The sequence below is a fragment of the Molossus molossus genome, unplaced genomic scaffold (assembly GCF_014108415.1).
Source record: "Molossus molossus isolate mMolMol1 unplaced genomic scaffold, mMolMol1.p scaffold_m16_p_20, whole genome shotgun sequence".
In the NCBI taxonomy this organism is placed as follows: domain Eukaryota; kingdom Metazoa; phylum Chordata; class Mammalia; order Chiroptera; family Molossidae; genus Molossus; species Molossus molossus.
The window spans coordinates 9,563,797-9,573,894 of record NW_023425356.1 but is presented as its reverse complement, the minus strand read 5'-3'; the positions used below and the strand labels follow the sequence as shown (position 1 = coordinate 9,573,894).

The 10,098-nt window shown below is 44.9% G+C and overlaps 1 protein-coding gene and 1 long non-coding RNA gene across 4 annotated transcripts in view; one reads left to right on the top strand and one right to left on the bottom strand.

Annotated features, from left to right (window-relative positions):
- Positions 1-82: 82 nt before the first annotated feature.
- Positions 83-2,797, top strand: LOC118637240. The gene is made up of 3 exons (XR_004960922.1): positions 83-103; positions 1,988-2,105; positions 2,688-2,797. It is a non-coding gene; the product is annotated as an uncharacterized LOC118637240 (long non-coding RNA).
- Positions 2,798-7,424: 4,627 nt separating this feature from the next.
- The window catches only part of ELAPOR1 (endosome-lysosome associated apoptosis and autophagy regulator 1), a 70,499-nt gene continuing 67,825 nt past the window's right edge, over positions 7,425-10,098 (bottom strand). For 2 of the 3 annotated variants that reach the window (XM_036272481.1, XM_036272483.1), the window contains 4 exons: positions 9,931-10,057; positions 9,675-9,853; positions 8,994-9,159; positions 7,425-7,750 (listed from right to left, as the gene is read on the bottom strand). In XM_036272481.1, the coding sequence (XP_036128374.1) occupies positions 7,682-7,750; positions 8,994-9,159; positions 9,675-9,853; positions 9,931-10,057 (541 nt within the window). In that variant the 3' untranslated portion in view covers positions 7,425-7,681. Of the gene's footprint in view, positions 7,782-8,993; positions 9,160-9,674; positions 9,854-9,930; positions 10,058-10,098 lie in introns of all 3 variants that reach the window. The other variant, XM_036272482.1, reaches the window with a different exon arrangement.

Genomic DNA, 10,098 nt, shown 5'->3' with positions numbered 1-10,098 from the left:
TCGGACTGTGTCCGGGTCGGCCCCGGCTCCCGCTTTGTGCCCCTGTAGGGCTTTTTCCCCAGCGCTGTCCCCTCTCTGTGGGAGCTCTCACTGCCCTGTGAAGGTGAGTGCCTCAGGTGCCTCCTCAGGTTAAAGGACATAGACAGAGGCCTGCCAACGTGATCGCTGGCGCCTCCCATAGATGCCAGTTACTGGCTCACAAAGTTGGGTCCTAATTCTGGACGCTCTCCCTGAATGAACCCCTGTTGTGTTCTCCGTCTTGGGATAAGAAAAGTATGGCTACATTTTTTAGTCCCCGGGTTCCCTCAAGTCAAGATTCCTGCTCTCCTGCCTTAGAGCCCTTAGAGCTAGGATGCGTTTCTTCTTCGTCGTCGTCTTCTTTTTTTCCTTTATTGATTCCAGAGAGAGAGGAAGTGAGAGGGAGAGAGAGATAGAAACATGATGAGAGAACATCGAGTGGCTGCCTCCTGCACGCCCCCCACTGGGGATCGGGCCCACAGTCCGGGCTTGTGTCCTGACCGGGATTGAACTGGCGACCTCTTGGTGCGTGGGTCGATGCTCAACCACTGAGCCACACCAGGCAGACCAGGATGCATTTCTTAGTCTGATTGTGGGTAAACCAGATTGTCCCTTTACCAATCCTTAAGATCCTAGAGTCAGGAAAGTGCAATTGGAATTTTTTGGAGAGAGACACGAGGAGACTTTTCCAAGGGGGAAGTATTTACTGTGAAGGCAGTACAAGGTGCTGAGGTCATGTCTTAGGATATTTGAAAATCTGAGCAAAGATTTCATCATACAGAGTTCTCTGAACTCTGAGGGCAAGGTCTGTTAAGGGGGATAACTGCCCTGTGTCAGCGAAGGCACTGCCAAAGTCTATTCTGCTAAGTTTCAGAACAGTGCTGGGTGTTGGGAGGAGGGCCACTGTGCCAGTCCTTTAAGGAAGTCATTAATATAATTGAAAGGATGGCCCTAATATTCTGACCTCTCCACATTTCCTTAGGGATTTTCACCATTAGTCTTATCATTAGATTACAAACATCTTCCTTTAAAGTGCTCATGTTGTCTGATAAGTATACAAAATTAACATAATGGCATACTTCATTTGTCAGGTTAGAATCATAGGATTTTTTTTTTTTTTTTTTATCCTCACCCGAGGATATTTTTCCATTTTTTGTACAGATAGAGTGGGAGGGAGGGAGAGTAAGGGAGAGAGAGAGAGAAACATCGACGTGAAGGGACACATCGAGTGGCTGCCACCCGCACGACCAACCAGGGCCGGGGACAAACTGCAACCGAAGTACGTGCCCTTAGCGGGAACCGAACCCGGGGCTCTCCGGACCGCAGGCCGATGCTCTAACCGCTGAGCCAAACTGGCCAGGGCTAGAATCATAGGATTTTTAGAGCTGGAAGGGAATCTTAGCTATCTGCTAACCTAATAATTCCTAATCTTTTCATCACTTGTCCCTTATGATTTGAAATACCTTTGTTTAACAAACATGATTTTAAAAACAATAGTTTGTTTTCCCTTCTTATTAAGACATATATGGTTGCACCTAGAATTTCTGATGAGCGGGGAATAATAAAGTAGTGACTAATTCTTGCCAGAGCTAACACAAAAGCAAATCAACATGATACTGTGGTCATAGAGAAATGGTGTGACACCATTACCACTTTTGAATGTGTGGTTTTGTTAGCCTTTCATATTGAGATGAGCTTATGGGTGCAGTATCTGAGGACTTGGGGGTTCAATGATCCCCAGCTGGAAAACAGGTAGGTCAAACCTTCTATATGAGGAAACTGAGGACAAGAGAAGTTAAGTAATGGAGCCCAAACGTGAATAGTGGTAAATGCCTAAGAGTTTCATTTTGGGCTTGTACCTTTGTTAATATTCTTTAGCAGAAAACAGGGCCTTGAGGAACTTGTTTAGTAAATATGGCTTTTTAAATAAGGCAGATACTGTTGGTTATTTGTATCTTTATCTCCACAGGACCTAGCACAGTGTCTGACACATGGGAGATGCTTATTACATCCCCATTGGGTGAGTGACTTGCAGGGAGAAGGCTGAGGGTAGAAGCTTGTTGCAGGTACAGGGAACAGAATCCTAGGTGAGCAGCTGCCCTGGAGGCTCTGGACAATAGGCAGCCCAGGGGGAATAAGCACCTGCAAGGAGGGAGCAAATAAAGGGGTGGGGAGCCCAGCCACTGGGGAGCCTCAGTGTTCCTCAGTTCAGAGCTGGCTAATGTGGGAGGGCTCTCTTTGGCCTCACTTTGGCACCTCTTTGCTCTTTTTGTTCTCTTTTTATTTTGATTTGGAATAGGATTTCTTGGTATTTGACAAGTAAGCCCTAACCTCTCACTTCCCTATTAGAAGCCTTCAGTGACTACCTGCTGCTCTCAGGAGAATGTTCAGACATAGCTTGCAAAGCCTTTCATGATCTGCCCCTAACATGTCTCCTCTTTATTTCTTGGCATCCCCCCTCTAGCTACTTATGGCTCCCCTTCTTTGCCTCTGAGCCTTTGTACAAGCTCCTTCTGCCTGGAACTCCTTCCCTCCACTTTTCCTACAAACTGGCTAATTCATTCTTCCTCCTGGAAGTCTTCTCTGATGTTCTCTTCACCCTCCCCCAAGACTGGTTTGCCACCCTTCTAGGTTCTCACAATATAGTGACATTTATTCTACTGTTTTAGGAGGAACTGACAACCCAACCTCCAATTCTTGGCTGCCCACTCCCTTCTATCAGAGAGACACAGTAACCAGAGAAGTTGATGTTACTGTCCTTGAGCAACCAAGGAGGAACCATATAAAAATAGCATGGTTCAGGGAAAGCTGCCAGAACCTGGGTGACTTTGATGCTGCCTCGTCCTCTGTTAGAATTGGAATAAAGTGTCAGTTATCCTACCACACTGTATTGGTCAGGGAATTGCATTTTATATGGGAATGTTAACTTCAGCACTAAAATGAAATTATATTCTAGACTCTCCCATAGCTCTTCAGTTATCTGTAAAATTTGGTATGTGCAACCCTCCATTAGTTTTTTAATTTGAGAGAAAGGGAAAGGGAGATATTGATTTGTTGTTCCACTTATTTATGCATTATTTGGAGATCAAACTCACAACCTTAGCATATCAGGACAATACTGTAACCAGCTGAGCCACCTGGCGAGGGCCTCCATCAATTTCTGTGGTTCTCAATCAAATGTCTTAAGTTTTAGACCGGTCATTAGTATCTTTTTGCCTGGTCCCTGACAGTGCCTTTCACTTCTTTGTCAGTGATTAGGAAGTACTTAAAATCATTCACACATTGCCCACCCCCCGTTTCAAGCTGAGTTATGTCTGCTTCTTGTTTGATGCATTGGGACACTGCATAGTATATGGTTGAATTCATATAAATTAACTGCACTATGCCCATATAATTTTTTCTTCCCTATTGTATCCCCAGTGAGTGAGCCAGGAAACGTTTCACAGTGGCGTGACTTTGGAAACCGGGTGAAGTCTATCTGGTAAAAAGGGGAGAGCAGAAGCATACACCAGGCAGGGAAGTGTGAAACAGCTTATGACTGAGGGACAGTCTAAAATTCAGTGTGGCCTGACCGGTGTGGCTCAGTGGTTGAGCATCGACCCATGCACCAAAAGGTCGCCAGTTCCATTTCTGGTCAAGGCACATGCCCAGGTTGTGGGCCAAATCCCCAGTAGTGGGCTTGCAGGAGACAGCCAATCGATGTTCTCTCTCAATGTTTCTCTCTCTCTCTTCATCTCTCTCTAAAATCAATAAAGAAAAAATAAAAAGTTCAGTATGGTTAGATTGTAAGTGTGGGCTGTTCTGGACCTTACATGCCTCTGTTAGAGGTGTATTTTCTTCATCTATTATAATGGAAATAATACCTGCCTCTAGGGCTGTTATGAGAACTAACTGGGTACTGCTATGAAAGACTTAGTTTAGACTTGACACATAGAAATGCCACATTAATAGCACTTTCTACTTTCCTTCTTAGGAAGAAGGTAAATATCACTCCTGCGTACCATATAAGCAGGGGTTATATTTAAAATATTTAACCACCAGTGCAACCCAGGTACCACCCAGTCAAAACAGATGTAGGTCACAACCAACCAGCTAAGGGAATTCCCAGCTATCCTGGGAAATGGTTCTTAAAACTCTCTAGGATTTTGTTCACATCTAGTCTATAATAATCCACCTCAGACCCAAACAAGCTACTTTCACTTGTGTTTGTGGACAGTTTATTATGTGGCTGGCCTCAGTGCCACCCTAGAGAAAGCTCAACTGGAAGGGAACTAACATGCTAAGTGTTTTATGTGTTCTCTCATTTGGACCTCACTTAATCTTCAGAGGTGAGGCATCATTAGATGTATTTTATATTGTAGAAACTGAGGCTTTGGTCGTTGGCTGATTCCTCAACAGGTTGGTAAGAGGCTGCTAGCCCAGGTTCATGTTGCTCCAGAGTGTGCTCTGAAGGATCCAGAATCCTTCTCTGCAGTTTAAGCTTCAAGCACATTTACCATTTCTCATTCACCCATTCAGCCATCCAATTCATGTTTAAGAAAAACAACTCGAAAGGTATATTTTTATTTCACACACAAAAATGTGACATGCAATGCCCATCCCCTAACAAACTACAAACTCTTGGAATACAGAGTAAAAGAGGAAATCTAACCAGTCTTGATGAGACAAAAATTTTGGTTTCACAAAGCTGAAAAAATCCATTACAAAGTCTCTGTTGTATAAATATAGTCAGTTTTATCTTTAATGTAGAGTCAGGAAAAAAAAAAAAAAAGAAGAAAAAGATTTTGTTGGCATAAGAAATCCCCTGGTCCTGACTATGCCACAATGCAGGTGACATCCATGTGATGAGAATTACTTATGTGTTCTAGGACTTCAGGTTACCAAATGGGGTTTAAATATTTTATCTCCTGAGCCCACACTGCCTCCCCCAATAGTTTATACAAACCACTATAGCCTTAGTTGAAGGGCATAAGACTTTTCCCACATACCATCTAACGTGACTATTCTAAAATTGATCGTGGTGGTATATGCACAGTTCTGTGAGTACACGAAAATCCATTGAATTGTACATTTTAACTGAGAGAATTGTATGGCACTTGAATTACAGCTCAAAAGAGCTATTAAAAAATATCTAGCCCGGCCGGTGTGGCTCACTGGTTGAGCATGGTCTCACGCACCATGAGGTCACCGGTTTGATTCCGGTCAGGGCACATGCCCAGGTTGTGGGCCCAATCCCCAGTGGGGGGCATGCAGGAGGTGGCCAGTTGATGTTCTTTCTCATCGATGTTTCTATCTCCTTTCCTCTCTCTAAAATCAATAAAGAAAAAATATTTTTTAGAAAAATATCTATCATGTTTTAGCAACCGGTAACCCCAATAACATAATTCAGGAGTCCCTGGCAGGACACAGGGAAGAGCCACAGAAGGCAGTACACTAAAGGATAGTAAAAGGAGATCCATTAAGTATCATGACTAAATCAGTGGAGTTTGAGGTTGCTCGGGGGCACTCAGTTTCAAGATGTCAGAAGAAAGAAGTCAACAGGGTATATATACTTTGTCCTACTGCTTCTAGAATAGTCTAAGGATTTTTTGTGACCTTTGTCACAAAAGCAAGTTATTCAGTGGGCAAGCAGATGCCCAGGGTGTTGCTGAGGCTACAGAAAACCTTGGGCTGGAGCTCAGGAGCTAGCTATCTGCAACCTTTTGGAGGAAATCCAACATGGCCAGTTTCTGAGATCCTGACTCCTACAAGAGGAGGGAGAATTTGGATATCCATAGAAAAGCTTTTAGATTTATTGAATCAAAGGGACAGCCTGCCTTCTGTCACAACAGGGCTCCAGTTCTCACTGACCCTTTTGTAAGACCATTTTTGGGACAGAAATAGCCAGTGAGACCAGCAAACTGTTTTTGTGGCAGGCAAACCACTTAGAAATGCCATGTCCATTCTATACCTACCATCTGGTCACAAATAGCCACTCAAGAAGGGAGACAGGCACAAGCCATGGGCACCTGGGTCCCTGACCAAGGGTTTGGTCACTCTAGCCTAGTAGGGAGGGAGAATTGTCAGTAGTAGAAAGAAAAGGGAAATTTAAACATTTGCTCTGGTTTTACCATTCTAGTTAAAGTTCATTATTATAGTTGGTATAAAAGTAGAGAAAAGGGACACAGAGGCCACTCATTCAACTTTCAAAAGAAATGCTGCCAGAAGTCGGGGTCAGAAATCTTTGTAACTTTTTGGCATGCAAAGAAAATTAGAACAGGAAAAAGGGACAGACATTGTCTTGAAAGTGTGAAGTGTCTTCCTGCTGGTGTAGCTCAGTGGATTGAGTGTCAGTCCCATGGACTGAGAGGTCCAGGTTGGATTCCTGGTTAGGGTACATGCCCAGGTTGTGGGCTCGATCCCCAGCAGGGGACGTGCAGGAGGCAGCCGATTGATGTGTCTCTCTCACATTGATGTTTCTCTCCCTTCCTCTCTCTCTAAAAATCAATAAAAACATATTTAAAAAGAAAAAGTATGAAGTGTCCCAGTTCAGTGAATACCTTGTTCAACTCCCCTCATTTTTCTCCTTAAAGGTTGATCTAGTTCTGCTGCTGGGGTTTGGGCCTGGGGGTCAATTACTGTTTTGGCCAGCCTAGAAGTTGTTTATTCTGTGGCTGAATAGATGACTCACGCTTATAAGCAGACACACCATCTCAGGTCTATTCTACTGTGGGCCGGGTCCCCCAGTATGGCCCCGTTAAAACCGTGGCCTCATGTTCTTTCAAAATATGGTACCCTTGTTACATGATATGGCCTCTAGGAATGGGGCACTCGAAGATGGGGAATTGTCCTCACTGGCAGGTTTGTCATCTCTGTGGGTAAAAGGAAATAGAACATACGGGTTTGGGGCTTACCTGGTTTTCTTTAGTGTCATATGGAGGTAGTGGGAGATTAAAAATATAGAGTAGATCCACCAGGGCTTTGTGCACTTTCTTGGTGAACTCTTTCCTTTGGCTCCAGTGAGAAATTTATCTTTTACTTAAGAAAAGAGAATTCAGTACCTACTTTAAAGAACAAAACAAAACCTTCCTTATTGCTTCTCTGTGCTTATCAAGCCTTTTCTTACCCAGGCCTTAGTCACTCAGCCCTCAGCCTGTCCATTACACTCAGTTTGAGCTATTTATCCAGGAGAGATGAATGCAGGTGACCATGAAGATGGCCTGTCAGGGACACCAATACTCTCCTCACCCAGCCTCTCCTAAAGAGATCGTGAGCCGAGGACACATGACCAGGGAAACTCCCAGCTGCTTCTGCCCTTAAATAAGAGGACAGAGGAATAGTTTCTATACTTGAGAAAAGAGAAATCTTTTCATTCTAGGGCTGTAAGAATTATGAGCAGATGAAGCTATATGGCTCTGGCGGCTGGACCATTTTGGGAAACAAGATGCAAGCAAGGGAGTAATATATGAAGTGTGGGTATATTTGGCAGGTTTGAGGCAAGCAGAAAGGAGGGTTTGGGTACTCTATAAAAACAACAAAAGATCTGAAAGTCAAACTTCTTCTGATAAGGCCACAAAGAAGAGATTTCCACAGTAGGTGTTGCAGGAAGCTGGCACCCAAATCTCCACAGGCTTGCAAGGTGGTGTGCCAAGGTGAGGAGGCAGGGAAGGCAGGGCAGTGCCTCTCACAGGTCCATGTCCGGGCCTCCTGAGGATGTCTTCAGTGGCACCGAGTCAAATCCATCAGGAGTCCTCTGAAAGAGAGATGGTGACAGGAACTGGCTGCTGCACAGGGACAAGTTTGAGGAACAAAGGAGAGAAATGGAAAATAGATGACAGAAGGAACCCTATAAAATTCCTGCTTTCAGTGGAAACACAGATATAAGGTACCCTCAAGCTCCCTTCAGTCAGCTAGAGAATAAGAAAAATCTTAAAAACCCTCTGCTTTGTATCTTTGCTGAAATTCCAGAAAGACTCAAGAATCCCAGGGTAAACTGTTCTCCCACCAATTAAAAAAAAAAAAAAAAATCAAGGTCAAAGGAGGCCAAGGGAGTCACCCTGGTAGGTCAGCACAAAGGAAATGAGATTTGATCTAAACACCCACCCTCCTTTTTTCCCTCACCATCCCTTCTGTCTTACCACCCTCCCTGCCCACACCTGTTTGGATGAGTTGGTTCAGGGCACCAGTGAGGTGTGGATGCTGGCTGAGTGGGGCTGCAGAGGGCTGTGGCCCACGCCCAGCAACAGTGCTGTCTGTCGCGTTTATGAGCTTCAAACTCACTCACCCACCCATGCAGGACTATGAGTCAGCCCCCAAGGGACCAGGGCCAAACATCTGCGGGACAGCACCCTCCACTGGCCAAAGGAGAGCCTCACTTCTAGCAGAAATTGATCCTAGAGATCACCTCTTCCCTTCCTTCCAAAAGAAAAGTAAGGGAGGAAATGATTCTTACAACACGGATGGTTCACTACTCCTTCCGGAAGTTAAAAGGCCCAAACAGTTCGTCAACTGGAATGCATGTTGGGAGAGAAAGAGCCTGATCAAGTAGCCTTGGGTCCTGGCTAGAGTGGCTCAGTTGAGCATCATCCTAAGCACTATCCCCTACACCAAACAGTCAGTCGCTGGCCCTGATTTCCAGTCAGGGCACATGACAGGGTATCAGGCTCAGTCCCCAGTAGGGGGCATGTAGGAGTCAGCCAATGGCTGTTTCTATGTCACAACAATGTTTCTCTCCCCCCCCCTTCCTCTCTCTCAAATCAATAAACATATATATTAAAAAAAAAAAAAAAGAGTAGCCTTGGGCCCCAGGGAAAAGAGTATTGGTGTGAAAATAAAGAGGGCAGAAGCCAGGATTTCCAGGGTGGTGCGATAGAATAATATGGCAGGTGGGGAGCAAAGTAGTGGTCCTGGAGCACCGTAGGGCCATTCAGCGAGCTAGGACTGGTGTCTTTTCCAGCCCTCCAGGCTGACCTCAATGCACTGGCCAGGCTCCCTACCTTGGAAGTAAATGATTTGATCTTCCCAAAGAGGGACTTCTTGCTGGTATAGATGAGGTCATCCTCCACGTCCTCGCCTTCCATGATGGCGCAGCTGTCAGCTGCTGGCAGGTCATAGTCCTTGAGGGAAGCATTCATCACCAGCTTGGAGTACTTGTACTCTAGTCTGTGAAATGAGGATGAGAAAGACAAGATACCAAAATGTGGAATAAGCAGAAAGAGGGAGAGAACATAGACTACAAATAGTTATTCCCATAGCATGGGTAAGGAAATTCAAGTCTAGCAAAGTGGTGTTAGGCTGGGCATATAGCTAAATAATCTTGGCTCCCAGGTCAGTGATCATTTTTCCTTAAGGCTGGCTGTTTCTTTGTTCTAAAAGCTTAATAGAAATATTGGAATTTTAAAGTCATTATTATTAACAACAACAAATTATGGATACTCTTTGCTTTTAAAAATCTAACAGCCATTTTTGACTGATTGGTGGTACCATCCCTGCTCAGGAGTCAGGACAACCAAGGCATACACTGGATAAGTGGCTCAGCAAGTCTCTGGCCAGAGTCACAGTGTCTGTGGCCAACTCCAGACAAAAGCCCCATGAATTTATCCTTCTAGATGATCTCCTCCCAGCTCAATAATCCAACTCTGTTCATCCCCAAACTCCAATACCCCATAATCATGTACTTTTGATTCTTTTTCCAAAAGTAGCAGGTCAAGACGGTGAGCAGGATGGCAGTACAGGTGCCTGCAGAGATGCCCACTTTCAGCCAGAAATCTATTGTTTTGCAGATGGTGATTCTCTGCTCAGGCAAGGAGATGCCACTCATGCATAGCTTTGGTTCTCGCCACACATAGGTAGTCTTCTATTGGGGAGAAACACAAGCAATTCAGATATCACATTCCCTTCTCTCCTGGGAAGTCTCCAAGCAGAGAAACCTACCTGGATCCCAGCCACACAGCTGCTGACGATAGCACGGTAGTCAGCAGCTGAGCAGATTGGACAAGCAGCTATGCTCTCCCACAGGAAGTGGAAGGTACAGCCATCACAGGTCCCATCTGAGCACGTGCTACAAAGCAAAAAGGAGACTTGAGCTCACTCACTGGACTG